At 45.4% G+C, this 23,037-nt stretch overlaps 1 protein-coding gene across 1 annotated transcript in view; it reads left to right on the plus strand.

The window, feature by feature from the left end:
• CNIH3 (cornichon family AMPA receptor auxiliary protein 3) overlaps nt 1–23,037 on the plus strand; it is an 84,741-nt gene that overhangs the window by 19,461 nt on the left and 42,243 nt on the right. The window contains exons 2-3 of the mRNA XM_037510179.2: nt 13,584–13,652; nt 18,332–18,379. Of these exons, the coding sequence (XP_037366076.1) occupies nt 13,584–13,652; nt 18,332–18,379 (117 nt within the window). The remainder of the gene's footprint in view (nt 1–13,583; nt 13,653–18,331; nt 18,380–23,037) is intronic.

Genomic DNA, 23,037 nt, shown 5'->3' on the forward strand with positions numbered 1-23,037 from the left:
TGCAACCCACTGCTTGCACATCTGAGCTGGGGGTGCAGGAGAATGGTGATTACACCTGTATTTCTAGCAGACCCAGTGTGGACAGTGGCTCAGGTCTCTGTGGGCTGACTAGGACAAATGGGAACATGTTAGAAGGTCTGTGAGGATAGCTTATGGGAAGGGCAGTGGTTGTCTCACCACTGTGAGCAGTGAAGTATGAAACTATTCTTCCCTTTAAGTGCTGGGATTCTTTTATTTTAAAGGAGCAGAAGTGTTTGGAAGGATGTGAGATATTTATCAGGGAAAAACTGACACTTTCTGTCTCCCCTGTATATTACATTCTTTTCTCTTTCCTTCCATCCTCTTCTCCCTCTGCCCTGCCTCTGCTTTGCACTTTGTCTGGTGTCTGGTCATTGCTGGGTGCTGCTGTGAGTATTCAGGCCCCCAAAGGTGCTTGACCCATCTCTAGAAGGGAAACCCAAAAAGAAGCAACAAAGAGTGTTGGTGTGGCCTCTTGCACTTGCTCCTGCTCCTTGCTCAGTGCCCTGCTGGATTGACAGGATTGCCCGCCTGTCAATGGGACTTAACATGGAGAATGCAAAGCCATCAATGTTAAGTGTTTTCAACTGCTTTGAAGTTTGGCCATACAGCTCACCCATAAATGCATGCCTGATGTGGCCTCTGTGCTCCCGATGTATCTATTTCCAAAGATAGTGTAGTTTAGGTCCTAGTCTGATTCAGAGTATGACACATGGAGCTGTCTCAGTCTGGAAGTTTCTCTTATAGCAGCTGCTATGACCAGCAGATGTTTATATCTATCCTACCAGAAACATCTAAAGAAAAGCACATGAGGCCTTCCCTGGTGGTGCAGGGGTTAATTCTCAGCACTATGTAGCCATCTGCAGCCTGCAGCATGAGTTTGCTTCTCACCCAGGTTGCTGACCCACATGGCGCAGCAGACCTCTTCTGTCTGGCTCGCTGCTCCCCACAGCAGTGTGTTTCAGTCAGCCTGCCTGCTCTGCTCTCCACTGTGTCTCTGGTGAATCTTCTCAACTCCCCCTCGCCCCACACCTCTGGCCTAAAACCCAGCTCGTGTATGCATAAATAAAGAAAAAATAAAGAAAAGCGCATGAGGGGCCTCCACTGGTGGCGCAGCGGTTGAGCGCTGGGCTGCGAAGCTGCCCGCAGCCTCTGCAGCACCAGTTCGATCCCTGGCCGCAGGCGAGGGTCCCACATGGCGCGCAGACCTCTCCTGCTGTGCCCGCTGCTCCCCTCAGCAGTGTATCTCATCACTCTGCCTGCTCTGTTCCCTGCTGTGGCTCTGGTGAATTCTCTCACCATCTCGCGCTTCTGACTGTACCCAGTGCTTGTAAAAATAAATAAATCTTTTTTTTTAAACTTTTTTTTAAGATTAATTTATTTATTTATACAAGCACTGGGTGCAGTCAGAAGCGCGGGAGGGTGAGAGAATTCATCAGAGCCAGGGTGGGGAGCAGAACAGGCAGAAGGACCCAAGTACACTGCTGAGGGGAGCAGCGGGCGGCAGGAGAGGTCTGTGCGCCATGTGGGACCCTCGCCCGGGGATCGAACCAGTGCTGCAGAGGTTGCGGGCAGCTTCGCAGCCCAGCGCTCAACCGCTGTGCCACCGGGGAGGCCCTAAATAAATAAATCTTTAAAAAAAAAAAAAAAGAAAAGCACATGAAAATCCAGTCATTTCTACCACTCCCCAGTGCTCCCTCACACTCTCAAATTTATGTTGCAGCATATTTTCTGTCCCTAGCCATCTTAGGTATTAATAAGGACTGAACTGGCCTGTGGGTAGGAAGCCATGGGGGAAATGCAAAAGAGAAGTATAGACTATATTTAATTCATAAATCAGAGAATTTCTTGCCCTTGGCAATGTGGAGGATATTTTTGGTCCTGTGCTCAGAAACTCTTTAGGGAAACCAGTTGTATTTAATTTTATTCATATTATTAAACAGCTATTTGTCACTCACTGTGCCTGGACTTAGAAGGGATATAAAAAGTAAGATAAAGGCCCAGTCCTCAGGGATCTTACAGTCTAAGGTGGTAATAACTGTAACATAAGGCAGATGTCTACAATGAAGTTCCAAATCAAGGCCACATCTGACGGGGCATCATGGAGAGGTGGCATTTGTATGGGTCTAAGCATTTTGACAGGTAGAGAGGGGGAGAAAGATGGAGGAATTCGTCCAAATGGTCAGGATGCCTCTGGCAGAGTTCTGAAGTAGTCTGGCTCGCCCTTTCCATGGAGTGTAGCTTTGAGTAGGGAATGTTGCAGTGAAGCAGGAATGTCCAATCTCCCCCCAGGCTCCCCACCCGCACACTAGGGGCGGGCAGATGTTGGCTGGGCAGTCATAGGCAGGGACAGGGTGCTGTGTGGCCAAGGCTGCAGTAGGATATTCTTACACAAGACTGAAAGTCTGTGACAGAACCAGAGCAGAGAGTGGGTGCAGAATCCCTCAGACAAAGTGAAGCTCTAAAAGCTAGGAGTATTAAAAACAGAAAAGGAATAAGCTATCAAGTCATGAAAAGACATGGAGGAAACTTTAGTGGTGTTACTCAGTGGAATTGAAAAGGCTGCATGGGTCCAGCTATATGATGTTCTGGGAAAGCAAAATTGTGGAGACATAGAAAGATCAGTGGGTGCTGGGGTTTGGTGAGGAGAGAAGGATGAACAGGTGGAGCACAGGGTTTTTAGGGTGGAGAAACGCTAATGTATATCATGGTGGTGGTCATTATACATTTGTGCCAGTGTCACTTCCATACATAGAATTATACATTTGTCCAGAGCCACAGAATGTGCAACCCCAAGAGTGAACCCTCACATCAAACATGGACTCAAACGAAAGACAATGTGTTAAAGTAATAATGTGGCTTATTAAAAGTACTGAGTTTGGGGTAACAACAGAGTAGGAAATACAGGAGGATTAAAAAAAAGTAAAATAGCTTTGGGAGGTATTTTCTTATTATTTGAACAATTCATGTTTCTTGTAAAAATGCACACAGTACAGGAATGGTGTGAAGAAGCTACCCAGCGATGACTTTTCTTGTGAATGCTTCTCTGACTAGACTTTCATATGTCTTTATGGAGACACATCTGCACAATTTTGCATCAGTGGAGTCACACCATGCATTCTGTTTTTAAAAAATCTTGTATTTGTTTCTGTTTTTGCTTAACTAGTCCCTTCACCTTTGGGCTGTCACTTTGTCACTGTCACCTCCCATATACAGGGTCACCAGTGTTGGTGGCCTGGTGTAGCTCCTTCATGGTCATGCAGTCATATATAAACACACATGCTGTTCTCACGTGTCTCTTGGTATTGGTTTTAAATTGTTCTGCATCCTGCTTTTTGTGCTGAATAACAGCCCACGGCAGTCTGTACACTCTGGTCTAGATCTGACTCAGCCGCATAATATCCTGCAGATTGATGCATTGCTGCTCACCAGTCATTCTTTTTGATGGGTACTTCCTATATTTCTGGTTTTTATGTTTTCCTTCTCAAACATTGCGTAAGCATCTCTACTTATCTAGTGCTGTCTTTATTTCAACAAACTAGATCCCCAGAACGGGGATCACTGGGTGAAGGAGATGAATGTTTCCACTAACAGTAGGTACTAACACATTGCTCTTCAAAGGCTGCGTCCATTTACATTTTCACCAGCAGTGAGGCTCCTTTTTCCTCTGTTTCCCTGACAGCAGTTTATTTAATCACAATTAATTTTTTTTCACTCTTATAGGCCTCAACTGCTACTCTAGCCTATCAGTGAGGTTGAGACACTTTGATAAATTTTATTGGCCTGTTGGGAGCTCTTGCTGAACAGGAAGTAGCATGGCTTGGAAATTTGACCTGTAATTTCTGGGTTTTAGGGGGAGAGCAGATAATTGGCCTATGACCTCACCCAGACTTCTCTTCCTTGTATGTTGCTTAAAGCTGGAGGCTTGACCAGATGGGAACAAGCAGATGGTGTCTGTTTTGAAGCAGATCAACAAGGAGATTTGGGGTAACTTTGACATGTCTGTACTGAGACTATACAGAGAATGGGGGAATAAGCTGGGTACAGTCCCCAAGGGACTGCTGGGTGGTCTGTACACAAGAGCCACCAGGTTAGATGAATTTAACAGGCAGGATCCCCCACTAAGGGATGGTTGGCTCAAGTGTCCAATCCAGGTAATCAATCAATTTGCAGTCAGCTGGACTCAGCCAATTGCTTGGTATGGGAGGAAAAGGTGTAGGTTGAGGAAAAAGGACCTGAGGCCCCTGGGAGATGAGTAGACTAGGGCTAAGCAGTGTCACAGTCTCTGACAGATATGTCCTTGTTTCAGTGAGCACATCCTATACTTGGCAGGGTGACTGAGGCTGGAGTTTGGTTGTACAAAGCACATTGACAAGGAACAGAACACTAGAGAGATAGTTGAGATGTCCCATGGGGGTTGTTCTCTGGTCTTCCAAAAACTAAGCCCAGGAATGCAAAGCTAAATCTCAGTCTGCACCAGCTTGGGGGGATGTGGACTGCTGATGTGCTTCCTGTCCCTGCTGAGGGCTCTACAGGAGTCGGGGCTTGTGTTCACTGCCCACGCCTTCCTGTGCAGGGTCTTAGCACCTCTGAGTAGAGGTCAAGAGGGAAAAGGTGGTGGAATCGAGGCCAAAGCAGAACTCACTCTCCTTATTCACTAATGGTGAGGGAAGACTGAGGAGAGGAAACATTTTGTACCAGCCCAGTTGTGTGACCTACCAAGATAAATTATTGATTAGGTTCCTTTTTCCTTCTAACTCATTTTTTTGCTAATCATGTTTCAATCTGGGAGAACTTAGTCACTAAAAGCAACTGTAGTTGGTTAAATACTTCATCTACATTTCATATTTTTCTCCCTCAAATGCATCTGTATTTGTCAGATCAGCATTTTATATGAGGAACTATTGAGTTTTATTTCTGCATTTTTATTGATTACTTTTGTACTCTTCTTTCATGAAGACATCTGCTAAAGAAAATATAAGACTCTTGCAACCTCTTTTAACTTTTGCTTTGTGAATGGTATTGCTGTATGAATTCAATGTAAACTCTGAGTTACTGTTACTTTCTAATATCATTGCAAGTTAGTATGGACTCCAGTGGGGAACAAAGTAAAGCAGCTATGTTCTAACCCCTCTTCCTTTTATAATCTAAGTTTAAAGACATGATGTTGCCTTTGAATAGTCTACATTTATACCTCCTTGCTATCGAATTTGTTCTTAAATAAGCTTCTATATGCTGTTTCTGCATTCCCCACCCTCCCCCCACCTTTTTCCTTTGGTAATAAGCTGAGACCTCAATAGACACTTATTTTTGCCATTGTCTGAAACCTAGTTCTCAACCAGAATCAGCAGATGTCCTGCTGACTTAATTGGTCATAGTCAATAAATCCACATAGCAGCTCACTTCCTTTAGTTGCTTAGGGACACACTTTGCAAATAATTCATCCTGGAGAATTCATTAGGAAGCTGTATTGTTAGACCAGATATTCCATAGGCGCATTACTGAGATTTAAAAACAACACAAATCTCTGCTGAGAGCATCTAGACCAACTAGTAACTAGTTGTACTTGCTTTAAAATTTTTCCAGACCAGAATAAGTCCTTTCTCTATGGTATGGAATATTAATGATCACCTGTTCATGTGCTGGATCATGTTCTGAATATTTATTTAAAAATTTTTTTTGGGAAGGTCTCTCATTGACTCCTGTATGAGTTGGGGACCCAGTAGAAGGCACAAGGCACATCCAAAGCGGGGTAACCAGGGATAGTTAATGAGAGGACGATTTGCAGAAGAGGGGCAGAGTGAGGAAACCTGCATTGATAAATTTTATTGGCCTGTTGGAAGCTCTTGCTGAACAGGAAGTAGCATGGCTTGGAAATTTGACCTGTAATTTCTGGGTTTTAGGGGGAGGGCAGATAATTGGCCTATGACCTCACCCAGACTTCTGTTCCTTGTGTGTTGCTTAAAGCTGGAGGCTTGACCCGATGGGAACAAGCAGATGGTGTCTGTTTTGAAGCAGATCAACAAGGAGATTTGGGATAGTGAAGCACCAGAGTGTAGCAAAAGAGGGGGCAGTTGCCACATCTCAAGGCCACAATGGGGGAGTGTCTCCTGATGGAGCTGTGGTCTCATGTGGAAGTGCAGACACCCTGGCAAGCTTAGTCTATCAGTGAGGGAATTAGGGAGTAAGAACCCGGCTAGGACCCTGTGGTTTTCTGCTGGGAAAACTTCTTATTGGTTTCCCATAATGAGTGAACCAGAGGGAAGGACAGAAGACACATTCTTTAGAGGTCATCTTCCCTGAGCCCAGAGCCAGGTAGAGAAGGGGCAGAGAAGGGTGGAGAGGAAGCTGGGGGTTAGACAGAGACTCTCCAATACAACTTACATTGGAGTGAAGGAAAATGGACATCTAGGCAACTGTGCTGTTTAAGAAAACTTTAAGAGGCACAGTAAGTAGGTGTTCCTGTGCTGGGGCACGACTCTCTGCAGGTGATCGTCACAGCAGGCATTGCTACCAGCGTCTCAGCAGCCCATGTGGGTTTCCTCAGAGAACTACAATTCAACTTTAGGGTACCAACCTCATTCATGGGTTTGTGCAGGTTTGGAGTAAATGGCTCCCTGAAAATGACTATACTAGAAGGAGTCTGCCTTTGGGTGCACTATGGAAGCTGAGCTGAGTGCATTTGATCAATTTTTAATTTGTGGTGGTTTCCACATTTGGTTTTGAGGACTTGAGTGGTAAAGCCTAATATTAGAGTCCAAATCCTTCTAGACTAGGAAAAGAAACCTAAAGGTCCCAGGATAATCTTCTCAGGGCTATTCTTGGACCACACAAATATTTGCATCGTCATTTGACCAGATTTGTATATGATTTACATTTGCCTATTGACTTAGACCTCTTCCAGGCAGTTTGCAAGTTGAAGTTTCATTCTATCTACTTAGGACTAGCCTTTCCTCTGTCCACTTGTTTCCTGTTTCATGGAGCTGTGGTTCCACTTCTTTCGTTAGTTGAGAGACTTGTTCTAGCTTCTAGTTCAGCTCCAAGTGCAGTCCCTAACACGTAGTAAGTGCCCATTAGATACTAGGTGAGTGAACCATCTCAGGTTCCTTGAGCTGGTCTGGCACAAACCCAGATACTGTTTTGGAGGCCAGGAAAGGACCAGAGTCTTAGAATTTCATAAAGAAAATGGAACATAATATAAGCATCTATTTTGGGGTCTCAGGGATAAGAAAGGACTTCTTAAACTTCAAAAAGTATAAAACATGAGGCAAAACTTGACTGAATCCATTCAGTGAAGGACACCAGAGAGTTAATGAACAGGTGGCAGGTAAGAGAAAGTATCCAATATGTCTAAAACCCAGCAACAAGTGAAAAATCAAAAAAAAAAGTGATAATCTTAAAGAAAAATGGGTAAAGCATCTAAGCAGATGATTTACAGAAAAAGAAATACAAAAGGCCAGAGTATGGAGAGGATGTAACATTGCTGGAGAAATGCAACAAAGAAAGATCACTCTAAACCAATTAGACTGCAAAAACTAGAAATCTGGGTGCTGCCCAGTGTTGACAGGGATGTGGGGTTCTGAGTCTGTAGCCTCGTGGGGAAGTGTAGCTATTTTGAAGGGTTGTCAGGGACTACTTTGTCCAATTAAAAAAAACAGCATAAACCACCTGACCCAGCAGTTCCACTTCTAGGCATCAATTCCAAAGAAATTGCTGCCTCAGTCCCTAAGGGAACATGCATGCAGCTTTTGTAGCGATTTGAAGTGACAAGAGTCAGATCAGTGTGTGTCTCACTGGAGCACAGCCAGGCAAATGTAGGGCTACCCTATGGAGCCCTGTAGCTAGATGGCTGAGTGAAAAAGGCAAGACAGAGAATGAGACAGGAGTTATGTAAGTTAAAAATGCATGCACCCAAAGAGCAGTACCCATTTTGTAGGAGCAGGGCAAAGGGAAAGATGCATATTAAACATGAACCAATACTTGCCAAGGATGGAGGGAAAAGGCTAATGAGATAAAAGGAAATAAATGAAAAAATAAATGAGAGAGGTCCTACATCAATGATGATAATGTGCTGTGAACTAGATAGTTTGGTTAATTCACCCTCTGCCAGTGAGGATCTCAAAACAAACAAAAAGCAACCTACTATGTACACTGACTTTTAACATTTTAAGTTCATTCTCCAAAGTAGATATACAGATGGCTAACAGGCAAATGAAAAAATGCTCATCACTACTTATTATCAGGGAAATGCAAATCAAAGCCATGATGAGATGCCACCTCACATGGGTGAGAACGCCTTCCATCAATAAGAATAGAAACCACAAGTACTGATGAAGGTGTGGCGGAAAGAGCCCTCATACACTGTTGGTGGGAATGTGGACTGGTCCGGCTCCTATGGAAAACAATATGGAGTATCCTCAAAACATTAAAAATAGTTCTACCATATGATCCAGCATTCCTAGGTATCTAACCCAAGTATACAAAAACACTAATTCAAAGGATATATGTGCATCTATGTTCATTGCAGCACTATTTACAATAGCCAAGCTATGGAAACAGCTTTAATGCCCAAGGACAGATGAAGGGACTAAGAAGATGTGGTATGTGTATACAATGGAGCACTACTCAGCAAAAGAAAAAACATGAAATCTTGCCATATGCAGCAATATGGATAGAACTGGCAGGGATTATGCTAAGTGAAAAGGGTCAGAAGGAGAAAGATGGTTTTACTAGTAATACTAATAAGAAAACATAAAAACATAAGAAAACAAAACAAAGAAATAGACAAAACCTAAAACAAAACCTAGAAATCTGACTGCAGAAAAGAAGTTACCAGAAGGAAAGAGAGAATGTGTGTGGGGTGTGAGGGGAAGCGGGCGGAGGGGAGGCAGAGGGAGGAGGCTCGGTGGACTATGGTGGGAGATTATTGCTGCTTTGGTGGTGGGTGTGGTGTGATAGCATACATTGTAAAGATATAAATCTATACCCTAAAATCAATGTCACTTCAGTAGACATTAAAAAAAATAAAAAATTTAAGTTTAGGTCCAGAGCTGGGAATTCTGCCCCTTTTTAAATACACAGTCCACCTTTAATTAAAGGATTCACATTTACATTCAGAATAATTAATGCTTTGCTTGATGGTCTCCTACTCCCAGAGGGTGTTGCTTTTTCAGAATGAAGAGAATGAATAGAGGTTGGTGTGTTAAAACAATTATTCTGACACTTGTTAAAATGGTAAGGAAGACTTTATTCAAGATTATTGCAATGGGAGAGAGAGAGGGCTCAATTCTGAATTCAACAGGGATAAGTGGGGATTTATAGCCATGGAGCTGGGTTAAGGGATTTTTGGATGGAAAATTACTAAGAGAGGACCGCAAGGATGGGGGCTTCTTACTAAATTGACTAAGAAGGAGTCTTGCTGAAGACAAGCCAGAATTATCAGATAGCAAGGGTGGGGAATACTCTCTAAATCGACTTAACAGGATTCCAATTAAAACTAGGCTCTGCTGGAATGGACAAGGAAGCCCAAGTTGGGGCAAAATTGAGAAAAGAACTCCTATAGGAGTCTGACTAAAGATGGATGAAGGGGAATCTTTGTCATTGGTAAAGGCCAGCTTCTCACCTGCTGTGCTTTTTGTAGTATCTCCAGTGCCTAACAGTGCCTGGTAGGTGCTCAGTAAGTACCTTAACATGAATAATTATGGGTCTTCATGGAAGATGCTTTGGTGTGTGGAACCTTCCTGCTGCACATCTGTGCTCATTCTTGCATGCTTTCCGCCAGAGTTCCAGAGCTTGACCCTGATGGTGGGGCAGGCCTAGGGATTGGAGAAGTTACTTGCTTCCAAAGGACAGAGGACATTGGAACCAAAAGAAGGAACGGTTACAAGAGTTAGGCGGGAGAGTGAAGGTCAAGAGCCCTAAAGGTTGTCTGGAGGGTCACCAATATGAGCCATAAATTGCCCCTGAAGCCTCATGTTTGAGAACCGAGGATGCTAGTGCAAGGATGAGTTTAGTGGAACAGAGATGGAAGGTTCTGGAGACAGTCACCTAGGGCAGGCTCTGTGGTTCCTGGCTTGCTTGACATGGTGGGCCATAGCTGGGGGGGGGGGTGAGCTGACTTAGGGGGCTTTAGTCAGACTGAGTGGGACCAGAAAGGTCCCAGAATGCTGCAGGCTGCCAACCCTCTTTCCACCCCTTCCTCACTGCTTGTGTTCTTCAGAGTGGCTGCCTCCCCTGTGACAAGGGAGCAGAGTGTCTGGACCTTCTCATCACTCTCTCTTCTCAGGATTTTACACAGGCAGGGATAGCTGCTGGCTGGAGCCCGGGTGACTCTGCTGAGTGTCAATGGGAGCAGGTTGGCTGGCCTGCCTGGTCTCCTGCTCACTTGGCTTCCATCCAGATGTGCATGGCTCTGGGGCATCTTTGTTTTATGTTAACTAGACAGGGACCAGGGAAGCAATGTCAGAACCAGCTATGTCTGCAAATTCTGGTGCAATCACAAATAAGCTGTGTCCTATGTTCCCCAATTTGTACTCATCATTCAGGTCCAGGGCCTGGGTCAGGGGAGCTGAGGCCTCTGTTGCCAGTTCACCTGCTGGTGTCTACCTCCTTTCTGGCAGCCTGAAGCTCAGTCTTCTACTTGTGACAGGAGGGGCCCTGCTACTCTCTTACCCACCCATGTCCTCAGAGCAGCTTTGCCTTTGGCACCTATTTTTACTTTTCTGCCACCTCCTGCCACCCCCAGAGTGGCTGGGTTCCACTGCATTCAGGCTATGGGGTGCTAATGACAGTGCGGAGGTTAGGGAGGGGAGGAGAGTCATGAGACCAGAGGTGGGACCAGACACCTGCAAGGTGATAATAACTACAGTGGTAAAGGTGACAGTATGGATTGTTACTACATGCTGGGCTCCATGCCCAGTGCTTTCATGTAATCCCCAACATTATGATTTAGGAATCTTTACTGTCCCTTATTTATATTTGAGATTGCTGAGGCTTGGAGAGGTTAAAAGACTTGCTAGCAGTTACACAGATATCAATAAGGTGGACTTTGGATTTAAATTGAGATATTCTGATTCACATGCATGTGCTCAATCATCATGCATGTTCCACCTCTTCGTTAATAGGAGTTTCCTCCCCTCACCCACCATTGTCTTTATTTCTCTCTAGTTCTCTAGTCTGCATCATCTCATTTCACACTCACAGCTAGACCAGTTGAGGTAGGGGCTTTGTTATTCCCATTTTATAGATGAAGAAACCACAGCTGGAGAAGTGACTACAACAGCTAGTTAATTAGTGGGGCCAAGGCTCACCTGAGCCCTCCTCCAAGTGCAGGACACTTCCCTCTAATGAGCAGCACCTGCTATAATGAGGGGGATGTGGAGAGAACCCACTGTGTGGAGGTGCAGAGCCAGTGGGGGCTCATCTTGTGGTGGTATGATGAGAGCAGTGGGGCTGGTGTTGGTGGGCTGTGCTATTAAAGGACTTAGGGTGATGTGACATAGGGAATTGTATCTGGAATTGTGGGCTAGGTCTGGGAGTGCTGGTGGAAAGTCACGGTGGAGGCCGTGGCTGACAAAGGACTGGAGTTCATTTTCTCCCTGGCCAATTGTCCTTCTCCTGCAGAGTCCAAAGGGCTCTTGAGCCTCAAGAATTTGCTTTGAAGTTGGCCCAGTACCTCTTTTTGTGGGACCCCTTGGGCAGCCCACAGCAGGGTTCTCCAGTCCTGGTGAGGGCTTCCACCACTCTTGTGATGGAGATAAACTCCCCTGTTTGTGCCGTGGGAGAGAGCATAAGGACAAGTCTTGTTTTCTTCTCTGGCCCTTAGGCTCATCATCCCTAAGTTGAAAAGACTCTATCATGCACCTTTTCCAAATTATTTTAAGGCAGCTTTCTTCCTAAGATGAGCTTATTGACAGATCCCAAGATTCATGAAGGTTTCCTGCCGGAGAAAGGGACCAGTGGACCATTACTCTGTCTTGGTTCTCTAACCAAGCCCTAGTGGCTGGGGTCCAGCACTGCCCAGAGCCAGTCCCTGATTTTGGGGGGTTGTGATGGTTTATTTGTTGTCAGCTTGGCTGTGACATTGTGCCTGAGCCTAGTGGTGGCAGGGACAGGGCTCAAACTGCTGCAGAGTCCCTGGCTGGGCCAGTAGCCCCACTCTCTGTATCCTCCTCCCTGGACCGTAGCTTCCATGCATTTCTCTCCACCCACTTCCTGTCCAGTGAGCCACAGATTTCTTCTTTGTCCCCTCTGGTGCAGTCCGTGCTGGTCTCTGAGGTGTAAGAGGTGTTCATTCTCACCCCAAGCTATGGAACTTTCTGGGTGTGGCACAATGTGGTTGTTAGATGTTCCTCTTCGGAGTGAGGCAAGGAACCTCTTCTGTCACCGTCTTGGTGATATCATCTCTTGCCCTAAATCTTTGAAAGAAATTGAACTTGTAGTTTAAAACTTTCCATAAAGAAAACTCTAGGCTTTAGAAAAACACATACGTGAAAATCTTGTGACCTCAGGAATTCTTAGATCCAAAAGGATTCTTAGGTCCAACACTAAAGTACAATCAATGAAAGAAAAACTGATAAATTGGATAAACTGATGTGTCAGAATGAAAGAGAAAACATTTCCTTGGAGAAACATACTGTTAAAAATGAAAAGCTAAGCTGTAGAATAGAAGAAAATATTTGCAAAGTACATATCTGACAAAGAAGATGTACCGAGATATATAAAGAAATCTCAAAAGTCATCAGTAACAAAACAAACAGCTAAATTAACAACAATAAAAAGATGAGCCAATGATTTGAACATGCGCTTCCCCAAAGAAGATATACAGATGGCAATTAAGTCTGTGAAAAGATACTCAGCATCATTAGTTACTGGAGAAATGTAAACTAAAATCACAATGAGATGCCGCCACACATCTCTGGAATGTCTAGAATTAAAAAGATTCAAGGAGATGAAGTTTGGGGAGGCCAGGAAGTGACTGGAACACTCATAGATCGCTGTGGGAATGCAAAATGGTCCTGTCAGTTTGGAAAAACAGTTTCTTGGTTTACAAATCCCACCATACACTTACCGCACAAGCAAGCCATCCTTCTCCTGCTTACCCAACAGAATTAAAGACTTAAATTTAGACAAAAATCATTATGCAAATGTTGAATGCAGTTTTATTCTTAATTGTCAAAATGGGAAACAACAATCTAAATATTCTTTATCCCTTCCTGGAAGGAGAAAGACTGAAGGGCTGGTTTGGAGTTGCAAACTTTTGCGCCTTTTATCCAAACCCAACCTGCCCTCACCACCGTAGGGTTTGATGTCTTTGCAAATCACAAGATGGTTAAACAGTGGTATTTGGGGGGTTGCAAAGCATGCACACGGAGTAGCCGGAAGAGCACAACTACCTCCAAGTGCCCATTACTGACTTCGGCAGCAGCCAGTGCCTGGCCAGTCCTGTGTCCTCCATACCCTCTCCCCACTGCCTGTGATTTTGAAGCAAATTGATAGGAAGCTCTTGACATGGTGTGTCCACTCCCCTTTGCACTAACATTTTGGTTCTGTGTTTTCTGTTTTAGATAATTGCCTTTGATGAACTAAGGACGGACTTTAAGAGCCCCATAGACCAGTGCAACCCTGTTCATGCGGTGAGTAGAAGGTGCTGGTGATGGCAGGGCTGCCCAGGGCTGTCTGTGAGGCATGGTTTCGACAGGAATGAGTAGAGTATGTTGGGCCCCGACTATACCCCCATGCCAAACTCAAGGTTATTGAGGAGACTTCTCCCTCTCAAAGTCTGCAAGTCCTGTATAGTCCTATTAATCCAGGTGCTGTGTCTGTTAAGTCCTCTTTTTAGTGTGGTTTTTCTTTGTCTGTTGTTGTTGTTGTTTTGTTACTTATTTTGAACAAGGAGAGAGGCTCCATGGTGATGAACATTTTGGAAGGAGCATTGTTAGTGATCGTCCCTGTTCTGGGCTTTGCTCTGAGGGAGATTTTCAGGGTGATTTATGTACAAAGCTCCTAGCCCCTTTCCCGTCTCTCAGGAGGAGCTGTGTGTCTGAGGTCAGTTTCCCTGCCACTGGGGACTCTGACAGTCTGCTGATTTTGGTCTGGCTGCACAGGTGACAGGTTCCCTGCCCCCAGAACATGCTGCTCCAAGCTTGGTGCCCCCTTTTGCTTGTTAGATGGTGCCTGCCGCCCCTCCATCTGCCCTGACTGTAGATGAAGCCTGATGCTGGGAGAGGAGGAGGGCATCACTTTTGTTGAGTCCAAGAGCCAGGGGCCAATTGTGTGTGGACAGAGCTTTTCCTGCAGTTACTCTAAACAGGTTCTGCTGTGTTCAAAGGACGGAGCATGTACCATTAATTCCACTTGTCTCTCCTTCTACATCCACTGGTCCTGTGTCTAGTTGAAGTGCCATCCAGACTATGGATTTCACTGCTAAGACAAGTTGTTATTTGCATAGTTCTGTTGATACTTTCATTCAAAAGTTGTAGAGAGAACATCAAGCTCTACCAGCCTGATGCCATGTTTTTTTTTTTTTTAAAGATGTATTTATTTATGCATACAAGAGCTGGGGTACAGGCCAGAGATGCGGGGGGTGAGAGGATTCACCAGAGACAGAGTGGGGAACAGAACAGACTGACTGAAACACACTGTTGAGGGGAGCAGCGGGTGAGACAGGAGAGATCTGCTGCGCCATGTGGGTTGCTCCCTGGCTGGCCGGGGATGGAACTCGTGCTGCAGAGGCTGCGGATTGCTTCATAGTGCAGTGCTTAACCCCTTGCGCCACCAGGGAGGTCCCCCCCCCGCCCATGCCATGTTAACCTGAATGGCTTCGCCATCACTCTTCAGTTACAGGGACAAAGGTCTGTTCTTCACTGCCTGCCCCCTGAAGGATATGCACATAGGAAGGTACCAGAAGACCATCTGGCGGGACCAAGCTTCAGTGTCCTCTTCTGTAGAGGATTATTATTGGAGTTGCAATTTTTTTTTTGAATTTTTATTACATGCCAGGAACTTTATATATCTGTCATCTGTAATTCTCACAACAACTCTGCCAGACAGGCATGGTTTACCCAATTTAGAGGCTCTGATCCATGGACTCATGAGTGGTGAGGTGAGGATTGGAAGCCAACTCTGCCTGTCACCAAAGCCCGTGTTCTCGCCACCTACTCTGTGTTGTCTCTAAGAGACTTGATTTTGTAATGCCTGATTTTATCATCCTTTTGGCATCACACTTTGATTCTGTGAAATAGAGCCAAACAACATCAACTGTGTGAAGCAGAATTTTCTTGCAAGTTGAAAGGATCTCTAAGATACACTCAAATACTAACTGTATTTTGTGAAAGTTATTAAAATCCATTTTGTTTCCATCTGTCAGCCTCACCATCCACCTGTGATAGCTTGACTCTGCTGGGCCTGAAAAGGTTTCACCCAGGGTCTCATATCTTTCTGGACGTTTTTATCTTTGGCACCAACATCACACACCTGGCTTGTCAATGTCTTCAGGTGCTGCGCTAGTCTGGGAGAACACTTCCAGTTTTGGATGCTGGGGAAGTTCAGAACTTGTTTCCATTCCTCCTTGGTTGTCTGGGTTCAAACTAGGAAGTAGCACCCTTAGAATGCCAGAACCTTCTTGTATGATCTCAGGGTATATGTCAGCGAAGAAATTTGTTCTCTCACTAAGTTCCTTCATGCAAACTCAGTACCAGTTTACTGGAGATTAGTAAAATGGGATGTTTTTGTGAACCTGTTTCCCTGTCACCACAGCAAGCTCCTTAGCTCAGATACAGCAAGAAAAATAAGCACTAATAATATCCACTGGGCACTTCTGGGAAAGTCAGTGCAAGAACAGGACCTGCACACAGTACCTACTTGTAGGGTAAGGAAAAATGTCAGGATTTTCTGCCCTCCCGCCATCAGGATAGATGAGGGAACCCTGTGATCCAGAATGCATGCCTGATGGCGGGCACCTGAAGTGGGTACACCTGCGCTAAGACTGTGCTTATAAGGGCGGCGTCATGGGGACGCCAGCAGAAGCCAAGAAGCCGAGAACGAACAGAGCCGGGAGAGAAGCAGAGAAGGCCGGAGAGCCCACATAGAGTGCAGACTTGCTGGGGGCTGGGAGGCCTGCCAGCCTCCCGGCCCCCCAGCACCCCTGCCTGCTGTGTGCTGGGTAAATCCCAATAAAAGCCTGCAAAAACCACTGAGGACTCTGACTCCTCCTTTACCCGGTCTGCTGGATCAGAAAACCTGCACTGTGCCCTGTTCCTGCCTTTACACTACTCAAGTACCTGCTCAAATACTATTTGTTATTTTTTTTAAAGATTTATTTATACAAGAACTGGGGTACAGTCAGCGGCGTGGGAGGGTGAGAGAATTCACCAGTGACAGAGCAGGGAGCAGAACAGGCAATCGGGCCGAAGACATTGTTGAGGGGAGCAGCGGGTGAGGCAGGAGAGGTCTGCTGTGCCATGTGGGTTTCCCTGGCCGGCCAGGAATCGAACCTGTGCTGCAGAGGCTGCAGACAGTTTCACAGTGGTGCTCAACCAGCTGTACCACCGGGGAGGCTCTCAAGTACTATTTGTTGATGAAAGAATGAATGAATATTAAGGTGAGGTGTGTACAGAAGCTGGGTTTCAACTTTTAGTAAGACTACACTGCTAATTAGTTAATGAATTTATTGAGAAGCCCAGAAATCTCACAGATAGACTGAAGCCCTTAGTGAAAGAAGTCTTCTCAGATTTAAAAAGTCCATAAAAATCCTCAATGAAAGAGCATTAGATTTTCCCAGGTTTTATGATGTTATTTTCTGGCGGGAAATTAAATGCTTTGGCTGCCTCATTTACTCATCCTCAAACTCTTTAGGCCTCCATAGAGACCCCCAAGTTTCATTTCAGGATCAGGTGGCTTGAAAAATTTGCTTTATTGGTTGATAAGTCCAGCCTGGAAGGACTTACGTTATAAATAAATGCTGATTGGCATGATGCGTTTTTAAATAAGTTTGCCCTAGGTGTGTTGGTTCTTTGGATTTGAGATCCACTGAAGCTCCAAATATTGCTGGGTCCTCTGGCTGGACCCCGCTTCCGGGAGGGGGGAAGGAGAAGTAATGCCCTGCTTTCCTCCTAGTTTCTCTTGCTGATTCTTTCTCCCTCTTAGCAGCTGGAGATTCAGCATCAATTTAAAGTAATGAGACATATTGTCCTTTTGAGGACCTGGCTTGCTGGGGGGTGTGGGGGCAGGCAGCTAGTGTATCCTGTACCACAGTCTTTTATCCTACCCCTCACATCTTTTTCACAGTATTTTCCACTTAGGCAGCCTTGATGCCCAACTCTAGGTGTGTGTTTGTGTGTGTGCACACACATGTGTTGTACACACATGTGTTGAGGAGGATGGGTGTGTGTTTGTGTGTGTGCACACACATGTGTTGTACACACATGTGTTGAGGAGGATGGGGTCTGTCCTCCTAGTCATGCAGACACTAATTTGTCCTGATGTGGGCTTTTTCCTCTGGGCCTAAAGGATGCGCAGGAATCACTACATTTATGATGCAATTAGGGAAATTGAAGTGTCCCAGCCACCTGTCTTCTCCAGATCCACGAGGAATCTCATTACTGTCACTCCTGCAACAACAAATTGCCTCGGTAATGAAGCACACGGAGGTGCCACAGCTGCGTTCAGAGAAGTCGCTTGGGGAAAGGGAAGGCGACAGTGTTTGATGTGAGCAGCATCACCTGCCCAGCCATGGGGCATCGTCCCTCAGCACCTGGAGATGGACTTCTAAGTTCTTGAAAAGTTTAGCCTGGGGGCATTGCTGGGGGAGATCGCTGCCTCTACATACACTCATGGTAGAAAAACAAAACCAACGGGCAGAGAATTTCCCTTCCTGAGACATTAATAGGGTGGATATGCCCTTTGAGGCCCAAGAGGGGAGTCTTTCTTGAAGGGCTGACTGCAAGCTTTGGGACATTTAGTGGCTACGTGGTGCCCTTCTACAGTCTGACCATCTGCCGTATTGGTACACGGAGGCTAAGAGACTTCGCCTGCAGGAAAAAGAACTGATGCCTCTGTTAGGCCAAGAGTGTAGCTCTCCCATGCTGATTGCAGGAGAGTTCTATTAAGAGCAAATAACCATGACAAGCTAGATGGAATAAAAACAGAAACTCTTGTTAGGAAGAGCCAGAGGTGGGAGCATGCAGGCTGTCTGGCGGGAGGGATCTCTGGGGATTCTGTCTCCACTGTTGGGGGCTGAATGTGGGGTCTTCTCAAGCTGTTTCAGAAAAACCTCTGACTTCCCCTCTCCTTTCTTTCTGGTGCATCTGGATAGAGGGAACGGCTGAGGAATATCGAGCGCATCTGCTTCCTTCTGCGAAAGGTCAGTGCACAGGCTCCATGCCAGAGGTGGACCATCCCGCGGGCACGTGTGCTCACAGCACAAGGGCAGGGCCACTCCAGTCCTGTCTCCCGGGGAAGGCAAATGGCGGTGGGGGAGGGGGAAGTTTCTATCAGTTCTTTGGAAACCGGGGGAGACAAGAGAAGCTAATTAAAAGGGGTGGCCATCTATCAAAGTGTCATGACAGCACAGGGTATTTGCAAGTGCCCTCTGGTTGAGTTTAGAGGTTCTTTATCTTTCCATGATGATGGATGGCATTTACAACCAAGGTTGCCTCCCAGCCTTTGTTTCTCTTCAGTGCTGCGCTTAGCAATGCTCCCGCCCCAATTAGGGAAGTTTTAACTGGAGGCTGGGTTTCCTTTGAGGCTTGCAGCCTGCCACTCCACTTTGCAATTTGATTGACAGCGTAATTGGGAATGTCTGAGGGTTGGAAGGGGAGGTATTATTAAAGGGGAACCAGGCATTCAGAGAGTTGGCTCTGAATGGATGGACAGTAGGTCACAGCTGCTGTAAATGTACTCAGGCAGCACATGTATGCACGCATATTTATCTGTGCACGTGCAACTCCAGCTTGGTGTTTAGCACATCATAGAGACCATCATAGAGACCAGTCTGTCACTCTCCAGGCATGGAAGTGTGAGTTTTCTGTAGCAGTTGTGGAGAACAGCAACTTGCAGGTTAAATTAGCAGTGTCCATTAGTCTTGTGCCAAAGGACACCCATGGTCTCAGGACAGAGCAGATGGATACTAGCCATACAAAAGCCACCTGTCATCCCCAAAGGAGTTTTTGAGCCTTGTGTGAATAGCAGAGAAACCGAATGCCATGACAGCACGGATAGAAAGGAAACAATTTTGTAAGTTTTGATTTTTAAACAAATTTTCAATAGTGATGCATTTCATTGGGTGGGAGCTTAATCAAGAAGTCAGTTATTTTTGCAGCTAGTTCCTTGTCCTTTCATGTTTTCCAAGAAACGCAGTACTAGAATTCCACGTCTTATGTATCAGAGCAGGAAAGTGTGCTCAGATAAAGAAAATACTATGATCCAAGGAGTAAAGAATGACTAATAACACAAATCTTTTGGCATTAAGGATAATTCATGAATTTATAAATTATTTTCCCAGATAATATTTGGATACCACTGACCTGCTCCAGCTTTAACTCCATAGTCTTTGGCTTGCTCTTTAAGACTGACACCCAGGTGGGATAAAATGGACCAAGACTAAAACATAGCTTTGTCTTTCATCTCTAAGTTACCCCTTCCCCTTCCGTGATGAAAGCACCAGCCTGAATTTTGTGGCAGGTTGATAGTTTATTATCTATCACATTGCAGCCTTGCTCAACCTTCTTCCTTGCTTGACCATGGACTTTCTGACCAGACAGTTGGAAATAACCTGTGGCCGCCCCTGCTAAGGTCTTGTTGCCCATAGCCCTGGACTTTTCTAAGGTCAAAACAAAGGATATGAAAATCTGTAGACTGTGCAAGGATTTGTATCACCCTTTGCAAATTTGCATATAGTTTGCATTGCATTTCTATAACAGTAGACTGAGGCATTTTACTCCACGACACAGTGTACGCCTAGTGCCTTTTTCTGGTTTTTGCCCTTTTCATTCACCACAGTACTGCCTCTGCTGTTTCTGTGAAGATAAACACAATTGCTATTCATTGCAGTGGGAAACACCAAGGAGAAAAGTGCAAGGTAGACTCAGAGGACATGAAACACTGACTTGAGGACTTCAGGTGTTATAACTGGCCGATCACATTTTCTGCAGCCTGATGGTTGGTCTTCCACGGGGTCCTGCACTGGGGTGACAGGCACCCCTTGATTGACTTAATGTAGAAACAAGCCACCTGAAGCTTTCACTCCTGCTCCAGAACACTTGCTGTGAGCACATCTTCCTTTCAACATGTCACTCTTTCGGTTTCTTCATGTCTGTGTCTGGGTCCTGGACTCCAAGGTTGTTTGCACTGAGGTTGACATGATTTCCTTCTGAATGTAATTTCAAATTATTTGCATTTTAGCTTAATTTGGTAACTGTTCTCACAGACATTTTAATACTGGGCATGAGGATCTCTTCTTCCACTAGAATGTAAGTTCTGGAAGGATAATGTCTTTGTTCTGTTCATTTCACAGGGCATAGCCTACTGAAGATGATCAATAAAGATTTATTAAGGAATTTAATAAATGAGGGTTAACTTTCTGACACTTCTATAATCTAAGTCCTTCTCGGAAGCATTGAGATCATCAATAATCTTTTCATTTCTTCATTTCGATAATGTCTGTGATATGTCACAAAACACATCTTTCACTACATGGGTGACTTACATCAGACTTATATTTAAAAATCAAATTTAACTCTATATTGTTTTCAGTATTGACCCAGAAGACCTCTAACCTTTTCTCCTATCCCATTCCTTTCCTTGTGTTTATGCCCCCTGACCTGTTTGTAGTTTGTATTATAACCTTATTTATATCTTCTCTCAGCCAATTCTGGTTTAATCTGTTATAGAGCAGGGCGAGGGGTGCCCTAGGGCACCCAAACCTGCCTGTCTAAATGGGCTCTGCTATCTGCCGCATCAAGACAAAACATACTCTATTGCGTAAGGCCTTCAATGGAAAAGAACTTTAATACAATTAGTGTGCGATACAGAGAAGAGAAAGACACAGAATGTAGTTTCCAAATCAAGCACCCAAAGTTACCCATCCCCTCATGGGCAAATGCCCAGCCAAACAGGGTTGACCTGAAGCGGGGCAGGTGAGGCCCAAAAGCTTGCCATGAGTTGAAGACATCTTCTGGTGGGGACCCAAAGGAAAGGGGCACAAGGGACCAGGCAAGTCTGGAGGGAAAAGAGCAAAATCAAACCAAGATGAAGGCTGTTGTCAGCCTCCCATAGGTGTCTCGTCCAAATCTGCTTCTTTCAAGTATCTCCTTCCATTCCCCATGTCCCTGGTACACGTCCACGCCAAGAGTAGATTCTTCTTTACATGTCTTTCTGCCCCGTCTGCCTCCTCCAGTCTTCTTCCTCCTCTTTCTGCTTCTTTCTCATTGCTTCTTGCTCAGTCCTTTCTCCTGCTTTGCCTTCCTGCCCAGCTCCATCCTTCCTTAGGATGGGGTAGGGAGTATACACTTCCCCCAGAAAGGTGGTGTAGTGTGGTGGTCAAGTATACAGGCCTCTGCCCTGATTTATTATCACGGTGACTCCACAGTGGGGGGGAGTAATAACAGCACCTTCCTCATCCAGTTCTTGTGAGAATTCAGTGAGATAATGCAAGTATATCTAGCTCATAAATGCTCAGCACACATTAAATGCTATTATTAGCCCTATCCTGAGCTCCTCCCTAAAACGAACATCCCCAGGCACACACTTGGGGAAGCAGGCTGACGTCATCCTTGGCTGGTGACCATCCCCCAATTTCTAAGCTAAGTGTTGCTGGTTGGACAGTGTCATGAGGCGGGCTGACCTGTCACGTCCCTCCTGTCTCTCTTCATGGGCTTCTGAGCTCAGGTTCCCAAGCTGTGAGTGCCTGTTGGGGGTGGCGAGGAGAGCTCATGGGGTCTAGTTAGTGTTGCCACCACCTTCTGGGAACTGTACCTTCCAAGAAATTTCTTGGAACTCGTCTCCTAAACACTCCAGAATGTGATGCATCTCAGCAGCTGATTGTTGTTAAACCACCTCCTCAGCTTTCTCAGGAGAAAGGAAGGGATTTTCAAAGTAGAACCATTTTTAGCTCTGTAATTATCAGAAAATGTGTTCTTTGGGTAATTGGTTGAACTGCAGGATTCACATGTCGACTTTGCTTACGATTCATCCCTTGTGGCAAGAGCCACTTGCTTCTTGCTGTGCCCCCCAAGCATGCCATCGGCTCCGTGGGTTGCTGTAAAGTGCAGGGTTGGGATAGGGAGCATTGCAGACGGTAGAGGGTGGTTTGATGGCTGCTCTCAGGCATGTGTGGGGATGAATCTAGGACCTTCTATTGCATCTCCAAGTTCAGTGAACGTAAGTGAGATTCCGAGATTGGTATAAGAATAAAGAAAAAATTCCTTAATTTTACTCTAGGAAAAGTGACCGTCATCAAACCTTGGTGTGGTTGTCCCGAGGCGCTATGAAATGTTCACCTCACTTGCATCCAGTGAGACAACAGAATGTCTGAGCTGGTTTCGAGTTACACTGACTCTGCCTGAGAGGGGGCACTTAGTTTCATAGTGTGGGGTGTCACTTCTGTCTTGACAATTCTGTGATCCTCCAGTTCATTCCTGGGTTTGTCCAGCCTTACTGCAGTTTTCCTGACAGTTATGCGTGTAGAAGGCTCTAGTTTTGTGTATTCTCTCCGTCGAGTAGCCACATAAGATGTGGAAGAGAAGGGGGAGATGAGTGTGCAGAGGTTGGGATGGTGGGTGTTGAGTTCACTGGGAAGGAATAACCAGGCTGGTAGGAGGGGCCAGATGCATCAGGTTTAATTCTGGAAAGAACATGATGATGATAAGGCCACCCGTGCCCCTTCCCCTCTCGTGCTACTCAGAACTGCACCTCTGTCTTAGGGGAGGAGTCACGATGTGAAGTGCAGCTGAATGTGGTGAAGCTTACTAAATCTACTGCAGACGTTCTATGACATGATTCTGAAAGCAGGGGTTGGCAGAG

This window comes from Talpa occidentalis, unplaced genomic scaffold (genome assembly GCF_014898055.3).
Source record: "Talpa occidentalis isolate TD23 unplaced genomic scaffold, MPIMG_talOcc4v2.1 talOcc4.14, whole genome shotgun sequence".
Taxonomy (NCBI): Eukaryota; Metazoa; Chordata; class Mammalia; order Eulipotyphla; family Talpidae; genus Talpa; species Talpa occidentalis.